General features: G+C 40.4%; 1 protein-coding gene across 2 annotated transcripts in view; it reads left to right on the top strand.

Annotated features, from left to right (window-relative positions):
* The window catches only part of cpne5b (copine Vb), a 185,029-nt gene that overhangs the window by 128,870 nt on the left and 33,929 nt on the right, over positions 1–22,230 (top strand). For both annotated transcript variants that reach the window (XM_033627403.2, XM_078166346.1), the window contains 2 exons: positions 9,407–9,510; positions 10,941–11,045. In XM_033627403.2, coding sequence (XP_033483294.1) covers positions 9,407–9,510; positions 10,941–11,045 — 209 coding nt within the window. The remainder of the gene's footprint in view (positions 1–9,406; positions 9,511–10,940; positions 11,046–22,230) is intronic.

Below are 22,230 nucleotides of genomic sequence, written 5' to 3'. Positions count from 1 at the left end.
TTGCAATTTTGCCTGGAGCGTATCTCTGTGTTCCCCCTCGCTCCGAGATAAAGCTCCATCACACGTACAAGAGGATTTTTCCTTTCACTTTATTTGCACAAATTTAACTGCCGGACTGTTTTGGAGTCCATATCTTCTGGCCACCAACAGCCAGTGGAGATGTTCCACCACTGAGTGTCTGACTCTGTGTGTAAAAGAAACTCCTTTTAATTTTTTCCTCTTCTGTCTTCAAGGCCGTCTACTTTTTTGACTTTTGATCGCATATTTGATCAAACACTCTCATTTGCTTCACACGACAGATCCACGTCTGCTCGCCTCACTTCCTGCGCTTCCATTCACTGCCTTCTTTGATGCCTCTAAATTTCACTTCCCATTGTGCAATAAATCTGAAAGGCAGCATTCACAGGGTTTGCTATAGAGCAAACTGGAACAGGTTCTGTTTTAAGGTGAGTGGAGAAACAAGTGGGATGAAGAAAATATCAGACGTAGAAAACAGAAAACCTGGAGCAGCTGGGAGTGGAGCGATTAGAGGATGCGGGTGGGAAGTGGGTAGCAGGAATTGCTGATGCTCCATTCCACTCACGTACGCTGTTTGGCAATCCTTATTAAATGCTACAAGACAACATAAATCACAGATTTCGTATCCTGTGGCTTTAAATCAAGCAAGGAAAAGGGGAAGCTCACCCAGGCAAGGAATTATCTATCTGTGGAGCCACACATGTAACAGAATGCATAATCACTGAGGACCATGTACTGTATGCTACACATTGTAAATCTGAGTGTGTACTCGTGTGTTAACTGAACACACGGGGAGCCACCATACAAACAGCAGGGAGTCATTTGCCATTGCTTATCATGTTAAGTCCAGCTCCCCCCTCTTCTTTACTTTGTCCTTTAATTGAGTTACCGCCTCCCTTTTTGCCTTTGCCGTACATCTTTTTTCCCCACATTTAACCCCAAGAGACAAAAGCACAGTGGCTCATGCTAATTTATGCCTATCTAATTCCATTGTAAGTGCACTGGTTTGGTACTTATGCTACGCTTTTATTACCTGCTCCCCATTTCTTCTGTCTTAATTAGTGCATCTATAACTCTTTCTGCAGTAACACACACACACACACACACACACACACTCTCCTGGCTGTCACAAACACTCCTTCATTACTCCCCTGAGGGTGTGAATGTGTCTCTACCTAGCCTGGCCCCCCTCTTTAAATATTGATACTCTGATTCTCTCCATATTAGCAAATGGCTGTTGATCACAGACCTTTGCAGGAGTGTGTGTTCGTGCAACAGAACCTTAATGAGGCAGGAGCAGATGAATATTTAATATCTCCAACACATTCCATCACCATAAATGCTTTTATGTGCCCATTAGCCCCGCAGAGATTTCCTGGTGTGTCCTCCCTCTCGCTGACTCAGTGCAGCAACGTTGCCAAATTCTGCTGCTTCAAATACCAAAACCTGCGTTTACTTTGTGGGCAAAGACAAGCAAGTTCATTTAGTTCCTGTAGAGCAAACCCAGTGATCCCTTGTGTTTACAGTTAATAACTCTTTGTTATGTTGAAGTGATATGAATGATAGTATCGGTGGATCGGTTGCTTTAATCCATTTTGGCCCAGTTGGGTGTAAGAAGCAGCACTAATTGAGCTTTTAAAATATTGTCACTTATCAAAATGATATATTGTTATGAGAGTATGATGCGGATTTACGGTTGACTTTAATTGTTAAACACAGATGGAAACGGCAATTAATTTAGTAATGGGTTTTGTTCAGGAAATTGCAGTTTAATTTATCATCTTATCATGTTATTATACCCAATTAAATGGTTTTTATTCTCCTCCTGAAAATTAAACACATCCTGAAAACCTTTTTTCCAATTAGAATAAATATGCTGTGCTTAAAGTATAAACAGACAACTTTTCAACTTCCTCCTTCTAAAAGTTTCCAAGTGGTATAATTGTTGCCATCACAGAGACAACCAGGTCACTTTCTGTTTTCCTCAGAGTGCAGTAACTACCAACAACACAGGGCACACTGCATTTTGTTTCCCACGGTTACTCTGATTGTCCACTGTCCACCATTTCCACTACTGGAGATTGTAACTGCGAAGAACTTACGTTGATACTCTTCTGTAACTGGGGATAGATACTAATGACTATTGAGGATAACAAAGGCGCTATCGTCTTCCTTTTTTAGTTGCACAATTGTTGACACACTTTCTTTGTATCATAAATAGAACCTTCATTTTCTTGGGAGATCGATCTTGGTGAGTGACAGAGCTGCATAGTGAAAATGAGGCTGCAGGGTACCAATCTAAATGCAGATGGTTTCATTATTCTATAACCATTATATTGTGCAATCAACATTTACTTCATAATAACTTAAAGCCCAAAACTTCTGTCTTCTACTTCCACTTTAACAGTGACATGGTCTATGTGGCCACACAAGTTAAACTCCATTTCACTCAGGGAACGCTAGATAAACAAAAACAGTGAGGTTGCAGAATCTAAAACGCTCCTTCAGGGACACTCGGCTGATGCAAAAACTTGCCATAATGTTACCACTGAGCTTGCCTTTGATCTGTTGTAGTGGGTAAATCCCTGAGAGCCCTTGCTGCACACTTGCTAAGTGATTTAACATTTATCAGCATCCATTAATTTGAATTAGCGGCTCCGTTTACTGTTACGGTTGTGACATAACTGACAAACTGGCATACAGTTACTAATGAACTTGGTCCTTAAACTGCATGGATGCACTCTCTATTGTAGGATTCATCACTGTTCTCACTGTCCATCTTTATATCATACCTTTACATTATGCACATGTGCATGTGTGTGCCTGATAGTGAGCTTGAATATACTGTATGCATATACAGGCATGCACATAGTGTGCAGGCAGGCTGCAGTGGGACATCAGACAGGAAAAATAATAAATTTTTAATATGTGGCTTAACTAAAGGGCTGCAATCTTACTTTACTGCACTGAATCTGGCACACTCAGCCTTGGGAGTGATGTAAATCTCAGTCCTTGGATAGTTGAGCCATGCAGAAAACTGCTGGGCTGTTTGTTTAACACTTTTATTAGATGCAAGGACAAACATTCTTCACAATATGCATCTTATTTAAAATCTATGTGTGCTGCAATCCAAGGACTGGATTTTAAACTTGATTACTGCTTTCATGTGTACAGAGACTACAATGTCACAGTGAGTACTTGTTGAAGTTGGGTACTTGTTGAAAATAGAAAACACACAAACACGCTGCAGGGACAGAAAACAGAGAGTGACGTAAATGAAATCTGTTGCTACAGCAGATATTTCTACTGTCACATATTCAGATGACATAAGCATTCAACTGCCTGTGTGTCAATCATGGCTGCTAGCATTCCCCAGGAGGATTAAAGGAGTGTTTTAAAGAGAATGAAACAGAGTGAGACTTCTGTGTAGGAGGGATGTGTCAAATGGCAGACATGTGGAGTGTGTGTGTGTCCTCGGGGTGAGAGCAGGAATACAGATAAAGTTCCTCTCGTGGAGTGGATGTGATCATGAGTGTGTCAGAGGGAAGTGTGTGTGCAGCACCGTGCCTGGCTGTGTGTGATAAAGACACAGAGAGGACGCTGTGGCAAGATGCATACAGGAATTAAAATGGGCATTGGCATATGTGCAGAGAAACACTCCTGCTCTCACTCTCGCACAGTCTGTCACACTTGCAACCTCGCACACATTCTTTTGCTGATTTGCCTCTCAGCACGCAGCCAGAACACAAGGTGCAAGCTGCAACATTAAAAAGCTATTAAGCTATCATTAGTGGCACCATGGCTGCCCAGTGTAAGGCCTCCAGCCCTGACAGCAGCAACAATCTACTGTTATAGCGTCTGAACATACTGTAATGAACCCACTGTGTTTCAGAGATTAGCCACAGCCAATACGCCACAGATAAGTCAAGGTCCCTTCCCTGCACTGCCACCACAAAAGGAGAGCCCAGAGCAGGGAGGGGTAATAGTGAACAAGCAGTACACACCTCAACAGCAGCAAAGTGATTTATATTTGGGGTTGGTATAAGCGCTACATTTCATGATAAACAACTGGTGGAGAAAATGCACATTCAGGCTTATTTGTGTGTGTGTGTGTGTGTGTGTTAGAGAGAGAGAGAGGGTGGGGGATGTAAAAATTGGTGTGCAGTGAGAATTAATCTCCCAGGATCTGCTGCTGGTCTTTGATTTATTCAAGGTAAATAAAATGTTTTTATGTTGTTTTGTTAGTTAGCCTTGGTTCACCCTCAGACACTGTTAATTCTTCATAAATACCACTGTGCATGAAGAATGTGAACTGATTGATTGTTGCCAAGCCAGTGATGATGGTACAATCCAAATCTAGTCATTAATTGTAAAAACGTGACGGCCGTTTAATACGGTAATCATTTTGTTTGGGAGTCCAGGTGATGATATTAAAGGACACACTCTGATTAAATCTGGTCGCATAAAGGGCAATTTCTGAACAGCAGAGAAGCAAAATGCTGTTTCCAAAGGAAAACACACAGTAATGAGGAGCTGCTGTGGAGCGGATAGCTTTGTTTTAGTCTAATTAATGTTACTTGAGTCAGCATCAGTTGGGGCTGAAGACTACAAGTTTGGAAATGAAAAAATGGGGTGTGTGGAGTTAAAAATAAGAGAGCTTATTAGACCTCTGCAGCCTGCCCGGGGCTACATTAGCACCACACAACACATCCACATTTCTGACGAAACTGGTGCTGGTTGACATGTATTGTGGGTAATGTAGGCATCTGGCTTTGATGAGGAAGAAGAATGGGTGGGGAGGAAAGAGGATTTCTCTGGTTCAGCATCATAAGTCCCCCAGAGTTATTGGCGTGTAATACTTCATTGTTGGAGCACGATATTTGCTGTATGATCCGTAACCATTAGTTAAAAATGTATTCAAAAGGAAAATGTACCGTAAATCAACTTTTTTTTACCACTAATAAATAAGTATGGCAAAAAGAAAAATTTTCAAGGCTAAGTCATACAGATATATCTAAAATATAATTTTAGTGGATGATATAATGGAGATTAATCATGATAAATAACAGAAAGCATGTGATTAATATCATCTGCAACCTTAATTTAGAGGCAGGCTAATCACTAGGTTTTTAACAATATGATGGATTCATCTTAAAATTCTTTGCTTAGTAACTTCTGAAGCAAAAACTTCAGCTATAATTTATATCTAACTAAATTATATTTTATATAAATGAAACCCTAAAGTTCTGGATATTGTTCTACAGTAAACTGAGGAGAATATGAAGTGAATCATTGTGTTATTTGGCTAAAACAAAAAGTAAAGCAGCCCTCAAAACATATTTGAAAAACACAAAAAAGCCCAAAGCAGAAACTGTGCTTTGTGTTTGATGTTTGATGTGAGGCTGAAGTATTCTTGAAGTATGTGATGATTTCCAGATGCTGTGACAGGTATCAGAAGAGGTTAGCTTGATGACCATTACTCATGCTAGAATAAGAGCTGGTAAGCAGCTGGCACTAATGTTAGCAGGACCGCAGGTGGGTGGATACAAAACTATGTTAAGGGATTACAGTGCCTACATACTGGAACACACACACCATTAGGCTGTGTTTATAGATAAAGCTAGAGTGTATGGCAGGCTGATTGCCAGTAGTTCACAGAGTGGAGGCCAGTGACATTCACACAACACAGACTTAAGAAATGGAGTCACAAGTCTACACCCACATCCTCATACAAATAAGTGAAAAGTATTTTTCCAAAAATATTAACATAGTATAATGTGATTAAGTAAAAAGTTCTCCAAGTCTCTATCTGTACGGGATGCACACTGTCTGTAATTGTATGGGGTGTCTGAGCAAGTACCGGACATTGAGTATGATTGTTACAACCACAAACACACAAACGAATTGCACAGCAATTGCCCCCAGCCATTAGGTGATGATACATGGTGGCTGTGATGCGACATGTTGACATTAAAAAGATTAAAATAATGGCAGTGAACATTCATTAGCTGTTCTATTTAATCATGTTTGAACTTTGAATACTCCACATCAGCTTGTGCTAAATTAAAATCATAGTTACCCCACTGGGCGGCTGTGGCTCAGAGGTGAAGCGGGTCGTCCACCAATGGGGAGATCCCCGGCTGCTCCAGTCTGCATGTTGAAGTATCCTTGAGCAAGATACTGAACCCCAAATTGTTCCCGATGATGCCTCCTACCTTGTATGGTAGCCTCGGCCACCAGTGTATGAATGTGTGTGTGAACGGGTGAATGTGACTCGTAGTGTAAAAAGCGCTTTGAGTGGTCGGATGACTAAAAAGGCGCTATACAAATGCAGGTCCATTTACCATTTGCAGGTCCATCACTTCATTCACATTGGTATAGAAGGACAATTGAAATACTTCTCAACCTGAACCTTTATTGAGCTGTACTTGTTACCACTGGTGAAAGTACAACTAAAGTTGAGAACATTAGAAATATCTGCAGGTAAAACAATGGGATTCTGAGATGTCATCTGCGCAGACAGATTTAGGTGACAACACGGCCTCCAGCCCCACCATCAGGTTTCACAGTAAATGCTTTGCTCTGTTAGTAGTAAAGGTTAAGGGTGGGAATCACCAGAGGCTCCACAATACAATATTATTGCATTTTAAATGTGTTGCAACATGATAAGTATTGTGATAAAATATAATGCAATATATTAGGATCCATTACGTTTTTTCAACTGTTAATTATGACCCCAAAGGAAAACTTTGTCAAGATTTGTATTATATAATAAGATATGTTTTCAGTCTGTTCATCTCACTTCAGTCACTTCAAAATGTGTGTAATGGACTGAAAAAGCTATTGATTTTATTATTCAAGTAGGCTACCTATAGTTTAATTTGTATTTGTAATATTTTTTTTTTTTTTTGTTTGTTTGTTTGTTTGTTTGTTTTGGGGTTGTTTTGTTTTTATTTGTTTTTTGAGTATGTGTGCGTGTGTGTAAAGAGGGTGGGCTAAATAAGCTTCAGCTTCAGCCTACACCTATTCGGTCAATATGTACAGTACAGGCCAAAAGTTTGGACACACCTTCTCATTCAATGCGTTTTCTTTATTTTCATGACTATTTACATTGTAGATTCTCACTGAAGGCATCAAAACTATGAATGAACACATGTGGAGTTATGTACTTAACAAAAAAAGGGGAAATAACTGAAAACATGTTTTATATTCTAGTTTCTTCAAAATAGCCACCCTTTGCTCTGATTACTGCTTTGCACACTCTTGGCATTCTCTCAATGAGCTTCAAGAGGTAGTCACCTGAAATGGTTTCCACTTCACAGGTGTGCCTTATCAGGGTTAATTAGTGGAATTTCTTGCTTTATCAATGGGGTTGGGACCATCAGTTGTGTTGTGCAGAAGTCAGGTTAATACACAGCCGACAGCCCTATTGGACAACTGTTAAAATTCATATTATGGTAAGAACCAATCAGCTAACTAAAGAAAAACGAGTGGCCATCATTACTTTAAGAAATGAAGGTCAGTCAGTCCGGAAAATTGCAAAAACTTTAAATGTGTCCCCAAGTGGAGTCGCAAAAACCATCAAGCGCTACAACGAAACTGGCACACATGAGGACCGACCCAGGAAAGGAAGACCAAGAGTCACCTCTGCTTCTGAAGATAAGTTCATCCGAGTCACCAGCCTCAGAAATGGCAAGTTAACAGCAGCTCAGATCAGAGACCAGATGAATGCCACACAGAGTTCTAGCAGCAGACCCATCTCTAGAACAACTGTTAAGAGGAGACTGCGCCAATCAGGCCTTCATGGTCAAATAGCTGCTAGGAAACCACTGCTAAGGAGAGGCAACAAGCAGAAGAGATTTGTTTGGGGCAAGAAACACAAGGAATGGACATTAGACCAGTGGAAATCTGTGCTTTGGTCTGATGAGTCCAAATTTGAGATCTTTGGTTCCAACCGCCGTGTCTATGTGAGACGCAGAAAAGGTGAACGGATGGATTCCACATGCCTGGTTCCCACTGTGAAGCATGGAGGAGGAGGTGTGATGGTGTGGGGGTGTTTTGCTGGTGACACTGTTGGGGATTTATTCAAAATTGAAGGCACACTGAACCAGCATGGCTACCACAGCATCCTGCAGCGACATGCCATCCCATCCGGTTTGCGTTTAGTTGGACGATCATTTATTTTTCAACAGGACAATGACCCCAAACACACCTCCAGGCTGTGTAAGGGCTATTTGACCAAGAAGGAGAGTGATGGAGTGCTGCGGCAGATGACCTGGCCTCCACAGTCACCGGACCTGAACCCAATCGAGATGGTTTGGGGTGAGCTGGACCGCAGAGTGAAGGCAAAGGGGCCAACAAGTGCTAAACACCTCTGGGAACTCCTTCAAGACTGTTGGAAAACCATTTCAGGTGACTACCTCTTGAAGCTCATGGAGAGAATGCCAAGAGTGTGCAAAGCAGTAATCAGAGCAAAGGGTGGCTATTTTGAAGAAACTAGAATATAAAACATGTTTTCAGTTATTTCCCCTTTTTTTGTTAAGTACATAACTCCACATGTGTTCATTCATAGTTTTGATGCCTTCAGTGAGAATCTACAATGTAAATAGTCATGAAAATAAAGAAAACGCATTGAATGAGAAGGTGTGTCCAAACTTTTGGCCTGTACTGTACATATTACTGTGAACGAACTATGCATATTTTGAGATGTAAGACCGAAATAAATTCATTCATTCATTCATTCATTAATAATTTATGTAATGAAAAAAATCAATACTTAGCACATCGTGATGATATGATTTTGCCACACAAAAATATCACGATACTATGCTGTTTCGCCCAACCCTAGTAAAAATATTTTAAAAAGCAACATTTTCTGATTTTAATCTAACTGCTGGTTTTCTGTCACAATAATCACAGCCTCACAGATCTGCTACTGTGGCTATTACTGCAGTCTGTAGGAGTGGATCAGTGTGCACACATGCTTACCTAGAGCTAACCTATTTGCCCTAATGTACTTGTCGCTCTAATGTAAATCTAATAAAAAAGTCATGAAAAAGCTTCTCTATATCTCATTGGAAAAATAAGATCTTCACAGTAGGCCAAGAAATATAAATTAGGGTAAACACGCATGTATACACACATACTGTAGGTACAAACAGACTAATGTATTTGTGCGGCATTCATGATCTTATTGTGTGATGCACAGACAGCTGACTCCATCTCCTGTCCCATTGTAAGCTGTCAAGATAAAAGAGAAGACGTACAGGAAGGAAAGCATAGGCCACATAAATAATACCTGCCATTCTTTAATCATGAAGAACTTATGCCCTTCCCCCCGGCATCCTATCTCATACTTCTCTCCCCACATCTCTATGCATACCTGCAGGACAGCGCCACTATGCAGTTCTGTGCCAACAAGCTGGACAAGAAGGACTTCTTTGGCAAGTCGGACCCTTTCATGGTCTTCTACAGGAGTAACGAGGATGGAACGTAAGTGCTTGATGTGATTTTGTTTTGTCATTCCTAGTGTTTGGAAATAGGTTGGTGCAAGTACTGGTGCTGCCAGTGGACGAGGAAGCTCCCCTGAGACAAACATATTGCACTGAGATGCAGTCCTGGCACAGTGAAGTAACTGCTCTCAAAAACCACACTTAAAACAACAGATGCTGAATTTTGTGTTACAAGCTCTCCAAAGTCCACGGTAAGGAAACAGTCAGATATAGCTTTTCTTATAGCAGGATAAATTAACTCATATGCGAGTCTGGAAAATCTGCTTTGAAAAATTAGTTTTGAAGTACAATATCATAAAGGTTACAGTAACATAATAAAGAATTCAGATGGAAACCATCTGGGGAAGAGAAAGAGGCATAAACAGAGGGAACATTAGAGGAGATACAGCAGAGAAGGATGAGAATATATGTGAAGAGAAGAGCTGCAGTGGTTACTGAAGCATGCACAAGTTAAGAGGCTGCATACAGAGGCAAGTATCCTGTTCACAACATAACCACAATTCCTATGACAATACCTTACATAAATGACTCCAGGAGGACAAATAGGAACGAGAGGCAATTAATGTAGAAAAACATAAAAGCAAAGGAAAAAAACACAATCTACATTTTCCATCAATAGTGAAGCCGCTGTCACTTTCTGAGGCAATTCATGTAGGGGTGAACAGCACTCCCCTATCTCCTCATGCCTTCCCAGAGTGCTGTTCATCCTCCCAAGGGGCTGTGCAGTTGTGGCAGCGTCAGCCCAATCTAGCCGAAGATGCTTTAGCAAGTGCTTCATTAGCTGTCTTCCAGCTTTTCTCAGGGGTTTTTTTTTTTTTTTTTTGGATACATAACAGGGTGGGAAATGGATCCCCGCAGATGTGCTAGAAGTATCAGTTGTTGGTGCCAGAGGGGGGTACAAATTAGAGGCCTGTGCAGCAAAAGGACTAACAGGGTTTTAAAAGGCTTGAGGCACTTAGTGAAGCACAAGTAATCCAAGGCTTTGGGTTAAGAAAAAAAAGTGTGATACGCCTTGTTGCTTTTCGAGAGGATATTTGAGGGGTATGTGATAGGAATTTATGTGGCTCTGCTCTGCGAAGCATTGCAGATATCAGAGAAGGCCATTTGCATATCATTGTCACACTCTTGGTCAAGGGAAATGGTTTAATAGCCAGACTGAAATATCAATTTATTCTCTGTGGTCTCAAACACAATATAGCTGGGAGTCAGGCCAAGTGGTAAACAAAGCTGGGTACAGCTCTATTTAAAGCATCTCTCGTGCCACTGTAGGATTTCACAGTCTTTCCTGTTACCTCCGTCTCTTCCGTTACATGCCCCTCCCCTTATTTGCATATTTATCTCTTTCCCTGGTGTTTGTAATCAACAAATAATATTTCTGTCTCTGCTTCTGTCCTCCTTCTCTTCCCCTAGGTTTACTATCTGCCATAAAACAGAGGTGGTGAAGAACACATTAAATCCAGTGTGGCAGCCTTTCACTATCCCAGTACGAGCGCTCTGCAACGGAGACTACGACAGGTACAGTGCAGTCTCCCCCTCTTCTTGACACCGTCTGATCCCCATGGCTGCTGTTTATCCTCTCACTGCTACTCTTGGCACCCCCTCTATCTCTGCCTTATTCCACACACAAACACAGAAACACTTGCACACACACTTTGAATAGTCGACAATATTGACCTGACTGACATCGTCTTCCTTCATTGATTTCTGTTGGCTCAATCTATTGAGTGCCTTCATGGCTCTAATCAAAATCTCTCTGACTGACAAATTGCTTACTGATGGTGGACATTACATGCTTAGTGTTGATGAGTTAAACCAGCAGAAATCAATACCAGTTCAACATGGTGTAGTGTTAAGCCTCCTGTTCTTTCTATTGTCACATAATTTCTGCTGCTGTGTGCCTCTGTATATTGATCTTTGCTAGAGTAGCATGGAACAGGCACAATGAGCCTTTCTAATCTCCAGTGACCTTCCTGCTGTGTTACTGTTATCAGTGCTATTCTCCTGAGATATAATCTGAGTGATATACACCCATCAGCCACAACATCAAAACCACTAGCAGGTGAAGTAAGTAACATTGATCTCGTTACAATGCAATGTTCTACTGGGAAACCTTGGGTCCTGACATTCATGTGGATGCCACTTGACACACACCACCCACCTAAACACCGTTAAAGACCGAGAACACCCCCTCATGTCAATGGTATTCTATGATGGCAGTGGACCACCCAGCAGGACAGTGCGCAGTGCCACACCACAAAAACTGGTCAACAGTGGCCTGAGGTACTTGACAAAGAGCTCGAGGCATCGATTTGATTGAGCATCCATGGAACATACAGGTCAAAGCCAAGGCCAAGCCACGGTGGGGCCTCTGACCCATCAAGGCATGGACACAGGAACTCTGGGGATGGCCTGTGTTGTCTGGCACCAGAGCATTGGCAGCGGATCCTTTGAGTCCTGTAGCTTGCGAGGTGAGGTACAAGCATGTCCCATCAGAATGATCAGATTGTTTACTAAACCCTTGCCCAAAACAGGGGTTTACTAAAGCATTTGCAAACCCCAAAACACCATAGCAAAAGTTCAAGGAATGAATGTGCTAAGGTAACCTGCAAATATCAACATGTCTGGTTAACCAGCTGGCAAACCAAGCGCTACTTCCAAGGCCATGGAGTATTCGGTTACATTATTCTGTGGGGTTACAGGTTACAGGGTATGTTGAAAAATAAGTCTTGTTCATGGCAAGCACACCTACTGCGTCCTCTGTCCGGTCCTGGGTGCTACTAATGAGTGTAAGTGAAAGATCTGATCTTGCTGCCTAGACTGCTAACATTCATGCTTAAAGTGACCCATATCTGACATCGGTGTGAATGGATCTCTGCCCTGAAATGCATCAAATGCAATGAATAATGTCACTCACGTTCGATAGAACAAAAAATGTCACATTCATGAAACAGGCATTTGGGGGCAAAATGAATGACAGCGATAAAAGTGTTCATCTCCCGAATGATCACCATGGTAGGAAGGTCTGACAATGTCATTCTGCATAATAATTAGCCATGTGCTTCGTTTGGGAGAGTGTGCAGTGTGTTTTTGGAGAAATGGCTCTTCAGAGCAATATGGACATCTGTTGCTGGGATAACTGGCTATCTTATAAATAGGCTTTCAGTCCACTGGCTTTATTAGCACTGCTGGTAGTTGTGCAGAGAAAGAGGTGTGTGCAGCCGGGAGAGGAGTCAGGAGTGGTAGGCCCACAATGTGGACGGTTTCACGGTGGAAAAATTCCTCCAAAACTTTCGGATGTCCAGGGTTAGATTAATATCTCTGTTGGCGCCTCATAACAACATTGTCTCAGCATGTAGGCAAGCTGCCCCGTCAGAAAACGTCTGGCAGTCGGGCTCTATCAGCTGGCGATTGGGGCAGCCTAATGCCATGGCAGCCTTCTGTAGTAAGGGCTCCATCATTGCATGATGAGCAATCTGCTGCTGTGCAATAAAGTATAATGTGGAAAAACCATGGATGTATGGGAAAACATGTGAATTCCAATATCACCGTTCTCACTGCAGTCGTATAACCAGTGAATGGATATGTATCAGATTTAGGACCACATGTGAAAGTGGCCCACATTTGATTGGTACGAAAAATGGGATTTCTATGTCCGCAATACTCTGAAATCTTGTAATGTGAACATAGCCTGTAGCTTTAGCATTATATCAGGTATGTAGCCATCAAGTACATCTTTAAAAAACATTCACAACATTGTCCTTTTCAAATGAGTCAGTTGGACACATTAAAAAGTCAGCTGGAGACAGACCGCCTTATGATCCGACTTACTGGCAGTTGATACTATCTGCATGTGATAGTTCTTATTTCAAGCACGTTATCATTGTAAACTGCAAAAACCGAAAGCTTGCCATTAACAGTCAGTTGAATGTTATCCACACAGAATAAATGATATTAGGAAAGTTGATATGAAGGAATAAGATAAGAATACTCTAAGTATAATTTGATCTATTCATCATTGCTGTGCTTTTACACTTCAGCCCTAGAAAACAGTGGATCACAATACCGACTAAATATCTAAAATAATGATGGGTTGCTCTTCCCAGTTGGCACATAATTAATGTTGACATGTTGTGTCAGAGGGGATATAAATTCATTTTTCTCCCAGCTTATCTGCCTGCTTCTAATTTAAAAGGCAGTGCCGGGAAGAAAACAAGCTAAATCATGAAGGAGCTGTGAGGGAAGATGAAAAAGGAGTGACAGATTACTTTTGTGGGGGGAGAAATATTTCATGTGGCATACTGTATCTTTTTTCTGCCTCTCTGTCTATTCTCGTCTCTCCCTCACAAAAGGTGTCTGTCCTGTCTTCTTTGTATGCAGTCAAACTCTAATTACTTAGAATGCTGAGAACCCCATGTGTGCTCAGAAAACTGAGATAAATCCCAAACAGACAGACGGGAACAAAGCTACCGAGGGGGGTTGCCTCAGGAAGTATTTGATACTTGGGAAATATCAGGTGAATTTGTGCGAGGCAGCCAATCACACATGAGCTTGAGAAGGGGTCACTACCCTGTCAGAGCCAATCATACACAAGGGACTGAGCTGGCCATCAAAAGTTCTTCGTTCCTATGCCATGAAACATGCACACGCACATGCCCACACCTAGAGTATAATAAAATGTGACAAGCCACAAGCTGAAACAGCCTGAAATTCTGCAAGTCTTGAAATATCACCAAGACAGTGCTATAAACAGGTTATATCCCTAAGCGTGGGTGAGGAATAAACTTTGTGTTTTTTTGTGTCCATATTTCTAAGACTGGGGGTGGGAGGGTTATTTTTCAACCACCGTGATGTTACCTTATCATTCAAGCTGTATTCATGCAAGAGACATGGCTCTTGAGGCTGTCATTTCTTTTGATCTGTTTAATTACTGTTTACATCTATCAACTGAGAGAAAGCTTCCAGTGAATTGACAGCTGCTAATGTGGTGCCCATTTCCTACAAAATAAATAAATAAATAAAAATAATAATAATCAATGAAATCATTTCAGACCAATTTCTATTACATGTATCAAAACTCTATGTTTAAACAATTAGTGATCACATCCATTCAGTTGTTAATAATTAGTTTGTAAATCAAAAGAAATGCTCAGCCACAGTTGCCTTGAATAGAGCCTGGCAGTCCTGGTTGAATGTCCTACACCTCTATGAACGAGACATTTAACACAGACTGACCAATATTGCTGTTTCCTTTTGGCCCACTGCAGGATCCACAGAGTTCTCATCAAAGGCTTAAAGGGACAGTCCATCCAAAAATCAAAAACACATATTTTCCTCTTACCTGTAGTGCTATTTATGGGGATGCACCCATTGTGAAATTCTGGGCCAATACCAATATTCAAAATGGCCGATAGTGATACTTTTTGCCGTTTTATTATGTTTTTGTTGTTATTTATTCCCCCCTTTGTGCCAGGAAGACAAAGAAGTCCTTATTATAAAACAAGTTGAAGTGTTTTAAAGTGTTTCAGTCCTTCATTACACTACCTTTGACGAAGCACAAAGTCAATCCTTCACATTTATGAAACAACCTTAACATAACCTTCTTTCACATGGAATTTCTTTTGAATATAAAAAACCCCAAACACTTCAACAGTCTTTTTTCTATATAGATCTTCCTTCCCTCTCAATATCTATTTTATACTGCTGTGACAACATCAACAAATTTCTCCATAAAACAACTGTATTTATTGTAAGTTTCTCACTGAAAGCCACATTTTACAAGATTACATTTTAACACATCACGAGGACATTAAAATTTACCTTCACCCAATACTCAATTTTACTGAATAGAGCTTGAACACATCATAACGTAACTCAACGCAACCTCCGTCAGCTGTTAGTTCTGGCCACTGGCTGCTAACAGCTTACAATAACTAGCTTTCTTTCTGCCAATATCAACACAGATTTGTTGTTCACAATGTAGCGTCATCTGCGAAACAAGGGGGTGCCTCCCCTGACGCATTGATAGCAAGTTTCTACATCCTTTTGTCCCGATGGTGTCCCAGGCTGATTGCTTATTATCCCAAACAGATTTTCTACTGCCCCCAGGACAACAGAACTCCATTAGTCTTGAGCCCTGTTTTTTAGCCTGCACAAAATTGATGTGACACAACAGAAAATCATCGGCCTCTACCATCAGTGAATGTTATCTTATTTGCTGATAGGCCCATGGCAGTCAACAAGGCAGATGTCAGCTGATACAGACGTGTGGCCGATTAATCAGTGAATCCCTAGTTATTTATCAGTCTTGATTGTTTTGGTGTGAGTTACTGAGTGCTGGAGATATCAGCTGTAGAGATGTCTGCTTTCTCTCCAATATAATGGAACTAGATGGCACTCAGCTTGTGGTGCCCAAAGCACCAAAAAAAAATACATTAGAAACACAAAACAGCAATGTCTCTTTCTAGAGATCATGACCCGGTTACTCAAGATTATCCACAGACCTTGTTGTGAGCAGTTTCATATAAGAACGTTATTCTTCTCCCTAACTAAACCTGGCAACGTATCATTGTGCAAAAGTAAGCGTACATTTATTCATAAACGAGAGGTTTGCACTCATGACAGCATGAGGTGTTAATTAATGCACGCTTCTTTCTGCACAGTGATACAGTTTATATTTACATTAAACCATGAACAGAGAATCCGTACGTCATAGATGGACAAAAAAACAATCACTGCCTGTTAACTTCTGACAAAAACAAATCAAAATTCAGCAAAGTCATTCTGGGAGTCTGAAGAACGTCCATTTGAGGGCCCTTGTGGACTCAAGCAAATAAATTGCGGAGAATCCTCAACACTCACAGGGGAAGCGGGGGAGTCTGGACATTTGGATTGAGTCAAAAACTCACACAGCCTCTGGATTTAATCAACATAAATTAAGCTTCCTCAAGGAGTTGGAGGCATCAGAATAAGTATCTGACGTCGCTTATTCTCCAATTGCGTGCTGTTAAACCATTGAAGAAGAAATTTCAAGCGTTTCCATTCAGTTTTTGCATATTGAAAATTCTCATTTAAGCAAGTGGATAGAAGTGGTAACATGAAGGAGGTGTGTTGTCTTCCTTTCTTTATATGAGCTTCTGGAAACACTGTAACTGAGTCTGAGCGCTCAGCGTTTGATCAAAAAGGACCTGCTAAATTATAAATAGTAAGAGTTACACAAGATGCAGATTACTTGTATCAGAGGCATTGTTTGTTGCTGTTGTATCTGGGTGGAGAGGCATTGACTGTAGCTTGTTATCTGCGTTTCCTGTCTCTCAGTCCACATGTTGGAGACGGCATGAAAGCACCTCGAACTGTTGAGAGTGGTAGCCACTCAAGTATGTCAGTGGATGACCTACTGCTGATTTACTTTGCTCTAATTAGATCAGTGCCGTAGTTTGGACTTGTTCCTCTCATTAGATGCACCAAGGGGCAAAAAGGAGAAGTCGGCTTGAGTTCAACAAAGGGCGTCTTCAATAGGGGCACTCTGCTCTACAAACTGACATGTCTAAAGGAACAAAGGGAGGACGATGCAGTGTCTCTGCTACAGGAGACAATGCACCCTTCAACTGCATGACTTTTTCTCTCGAGCCTGACAAATAAGCAGCAGTAATATATATATATATATATATATATATATATATATATATATATATATATATATATATATATATATACACACACACACACACACATATATATATATATATATATACACACCTGACTGTACTGTAGTGCTGCACTCTATGATTCCCCCTACTGGAACAAAGTGCCTTTTACTCTGATAGGTTTTTAAATGTGATCCATTTTTGATTTTATCATTTTTATTATGTGGGAGACGATGCACTTCAGACTGTATCTATGGAACTCTTTTAAAGGAACTCTCAAACTCTCAAGTTAGAGATGGAAAAATAAACTTTGTATTTCAGCTCCATGGTCTCTTTCAGTGACAGTCTCTTGTATCCTAAAACAATGAAAGTCCCTGTGGGATGTGGATGGAACTGACTTTAAAGATCTCACTGACAGCTGCACTTCATTTGGGCTGACTGTCTGCCCTCTCTGCTCACAGGTTTTTTTGAGGCCAGTGTGGTGTTGCATTTTTAGTTTTTTTGTGCCTGCTGTAAAGCGCGACTACAAAAACAAAGACGTGCAGCCAAGTCAAAGTCGTCACTCACTTACAAAAAGTTAGACTTTATGATACATTTGGAAAAACTTTCAGTTTCAGTTTGGATACTGACATGCTGTCTAGATTTAAGGGTGACAAAAGTGCATGTATTATTAGGGTTGGGTATCATTTGTTTTTTTTCCAATGCTAAAATGATACTATTAAAGTGGCACCAGTGCCTAAACCAAATAAAAAATAAAGCACAAACAATTGCCAATGAAATTTTTTGTTGTTGTTGTTTTTAATGCAAAGGCCAATCACTTAAAATTGAATATATGATGTCTAACTCTTAACACAAATATAGATAAATACAAAACACTATCAATAGATTTACCTAATAAATAAAACCCAACCCAATGACAATAATCTAACGCTATGTGATAGTTACAGTATTAACAACTTAGCTTTGAGTTGGAACCAGTAATTATTTCCCTAACTCAGGAGAGACTAAGCAGCACAACATTTCTCAAGTATCTATGTAGGAGTGGCTGAGATTGTCACTACAATGAGTTTACATGCACAAAATCGTCTGGTTTTTGCCCTTATTCTGAAAAAGACAATATACCTACTAAACTGTTCACATGGCTACTGAAAATCAAATCCAACTAACATCCCTGTGTACATACAGCCGTGCATAGTCTGATAACAATCCCTAAAAATGTCGTTTATTATGTCAAAACATGGAAAAGTACAACAGCAATTGTCATTTTGCTTCTTTGCATCAAAATAGGATTTTGTCACAGTTTCCTAACGATGGCAGACTTGTTGGACCATTCGAGTTCAGCCGCTCTCTGTCCTTCCTTCAGACAACCTTCTCGAAAAAGTCTGTGTTATGATATTCACGCGTATTCGAAAACCATCTGATATCCAAGTCTTGCATAATGATTAAAATAGTGTGTTTCTTCTTTCAACCAGAAATATGGGTTTTTCTGAATGCATTTCTTCACCAGCATTGCAAACAGTTGGCGAGATGATTTGTGTACAACATATCCATGGCAACGCACAGAGCTAGGGTTGGGTCGGTATGAGAAAAAAAAAAAAAAACCAACGGTCCGGTTTTTGTAAAAAAACAAAAAAAAACAAACAAAAAACGCATCAATTCGGTAATACTGGATTTTCGCCACTTGGGGTCGCAATTGACTCATTTAAAATAAAAAAACAACCTTAGGACAACAGAGTGACAGTAACAAGTTGTTGCGTTTATTCCTTACAAATAAATTTTGCAGCTTACTCAATCAGTGCAAACAAGGGTTGCCTCCTCCTTCTGGCTCAAAGCCAAAGTGTTGCCATAGTGGCGCATTCTTTGATTTCTTTGAGACTAAATTGTCCACCATTATCGACTCCCCCTCACTATTAAACAAACTCCAGGCTACAGTAGAGGCCTTGGCGCATGCGCACTCGCACCCCCTAGCTATTAAAACCTGAATAATATTGGCATATCCCACATACCTACATTCTCAATATTTAAATGGAATATGCTGTTTACATGACCCGTATGAAATTCTGAATATTGTAATGTTCGTAATAATAGGGCAGTATTGATGTGCATGTAACAGTAGCCACTGGGAATAGGTGGTCCTCCTTAACAGTCCATCTTAAAAAGTGAGCTAGGTCAGGTTCCAATGGGAGGCTAACATCGCTCACTAACTTCAGGGTTAATTCCCTTCTCTTTAACCAGCAGGTGCCAAGCAAGACAGAAGAGCTTGGTGTAGGTCTTTAGGAGTTGTAGCATTTATTTACAGACAAAGAGCTTGATTGTCCACACACTGCACTGCTGTGTTTAACGTCATAATCTCTGCGCGAGTCGCTTCAACCTCACTGTCTCCGTCACTGACACACACACACGCTCACTCGCACTCTCTCTCGTTACTCACACAATCTGGCATCAAAATGAGTCGCCGAAATCGGCATTATGATTCGGCCCAGAGGGCACCAGTCGTAGGAACTGGTTGGAAATAACAGTACAATTTAAATGGAGTAGGGTAACTAACTTAGATGTCCCTAGTCATTTAGGGTATTCAAGTTTTAACCTATTTTTCCTAGTAACTGCTCCCTTATATGTATGCAAGAGAAAGTAAATCTGAATAAGGTCACAAGGTCTGTTGTTGAGTATACATGCAGCATTATACAAGCTTTGCGAAAGATATTACATTCAGTGAGCTTGAGGAGACTGTGGCTGTGGAAAGGAGGGTCAGTGGGAGCGTATGGCTGTATAACTTTCTTTTGTAGAATCTGTGATTTCACAAGATAAGTAGAAAAGGTACTGCACAATATAACATCACAGTAATTTATAAGAGGCTCAGATAAAAACTTGTATGAGGTTAAAAGTGCTTTAAGTGGAAGGAAAAGCCTCAACTTGGAAAATAAGCCAACTTTTTATTGCAGGTTATGATATAGGTATGGTGTTGCTCTGACTGCTTTATAATCAAAACAAAAACTTTTGTTTCTAAATTTCACATTTCTAAAACACAATAGCCGGTGTACAGAAGTTCTATGAGATCAATTGATCCAATACATTGGTACCGGAGGCATACCTGATGTTATTAAGCAGATCAGGTACTGCCCAGATGTGACCAATTCAAATTAAATACAGTTGTTTAACATTGATTGATTGATTGACTTTATTTATTTAAGTGTCGTGCACCAAGTGGTGCCCAGCCCATATGGGCTTACAAGACACTAAACAGAACAACAGCCTGGATGGCCACATGACAGATCAATAACAAAAAGTCCACAAAAGGAAAAGCAAACATTTCAGAACAGCCAAATTCCTTAACAGAAACATATTATTATGTTAGGTACAACGTTCTCTGTCTTAAGTGCCAAGCATTTTCTATAAATCTTGCCAAGGCAAAGGTCTCCTCATCAAAAAGCCAACGCAACATCTCACCTTCGGACAACCAAAATAAATCAGGATTTTTCCACTGAATTTTTTCAAACAGATGGTTTCGTAAATCACAGTATAAAGGGCAATGAAACAGAAAATGATATTCATCTTCAACAACCTCAAGATCACAAAGAACACATATACGTTGCTCCTCCGGGATACATTTATATCTGCTCACCTCAATAGCCAGAGGAAGGGTACCAGTTCTTAACTGGGCACAAAGGGACCTAAATTGTTCCTAAATATATAATTTAAATCAGAAAAGTCTTTTGCCCAAGGATGATTATGGGTTCTATCCCAGTTAAAAATCTTTATGTACTATAAAAAGACAATGTTACAAACCATGAAGAACAATACAATTCCTATTAAGAATAATGGCGTATGCACATGCTCTCTAATAAATAAGGAAAGTGTAATTACAGCCTCATGTTACCTTGCATATGAAATGACACCCAACTGGTTTACATTGGAAGGTGCAGTAGGATATAGAATTTAGATTGGAAAATGAATAGAAAGCACTGGTATTGGCTCAGTGCCCAGAATCGGCCAGTATAATTTGTTTTTGTACTGGTATTACATCAGGAAAAATGGCACCAGTGCATCCCCAATAACCCCACTATTACAAAGAACAGGATTTGTGATATTGTCAAATATAAAAATTTGAAATCTTCTGCTGCCAAGACAACATCTATAACAATGCGCAGCCACGCTGAATAAAGGCTGAAAGCGACTGGACTGTGCACAACTGTTGCTGCATAAAATCTGTTATCTGTAAAGTGTTGCTTGTTATTGCTAGGAAACAACATCCAAAAATCCCACATCTGAATCATAGCCAAAGGCTATCTGTCGACCATATTTTAGTCAGATCCATTGGTAACCTTTCAGAATATCTTACAAACACACAGACATGGATAAAAACACCTTCAAACTGTTTTGGCTGGCGACTGGGTGGCGCAGTGATTAGGCAGACTGTCCTTCAACTGGCAGGATCCCGTTGAGTCTCTGGTGACAGCGAGCAAAATCCATCTCTCCATATGTATACATACATACAATCTGCTTTGGAAGACTACATTTTGGAAAAAGACGAGGAGAGTAACTAGGAAAAGCGATGGGGGTGGAGAACAGGAGGAGAAATGAAGTAGAGGGGAATAACTGATCACAGGCAGCAAAGGTAAGTATATTTGCATTGGTACAGGAGAAAAAAAACAGAAATCCAATATTTCAAAGACCCTGTTCCAGATGAGTATGTCAAGGGGAAGAGGATGTGGGAGCGTGAAGAGAGAGGAGGGAAATTGAAGGTGCTTCCAAGTTGTAGAAATTTAAATTTATTCCCTCCATTTCTCTACTGTATATACACATCCTTCATACCCCCTTGTATACTGAGCTTTTTTCTGTATAGGTGGCACCTAAGATATATATTTTTATGCTGATAATTCATTAAAAACATCAAAAGAATCAACTCTCTCATTAATGTGCCAGCCCAGGTGACTCAAGCGAAGTCTATTTCCATCCCTGGCAAAAGATCACAGACGGATCTGTGTAATTGGAGCTGAAGAATTGTTCAGTGTCAAATGCAGTCTCCGTTTTTTTCCCTTCAATTATTTGCTCCTCCA

Source organism: Epinephelus lanceolatus, chromosome 1 (genome assembly GCF_041903045.1).
Source record: "Epinephelus lanceolatus isolate andai-2023 chromosome 1, ASM4190304v1, whole genome shotgun sequence".
Lineage (NCBI taxonomy): Eukaryota > Metazoa > Chordata > Actinopteri > Perciformes > Serranidae > Epinephelus > Epinephelus lanceolatus.
The sequence above is the reverse complement of the archived record's forward strand: the minus strand, read 5'-3'. Positions and strand labels throughout refer to the sequence as shown.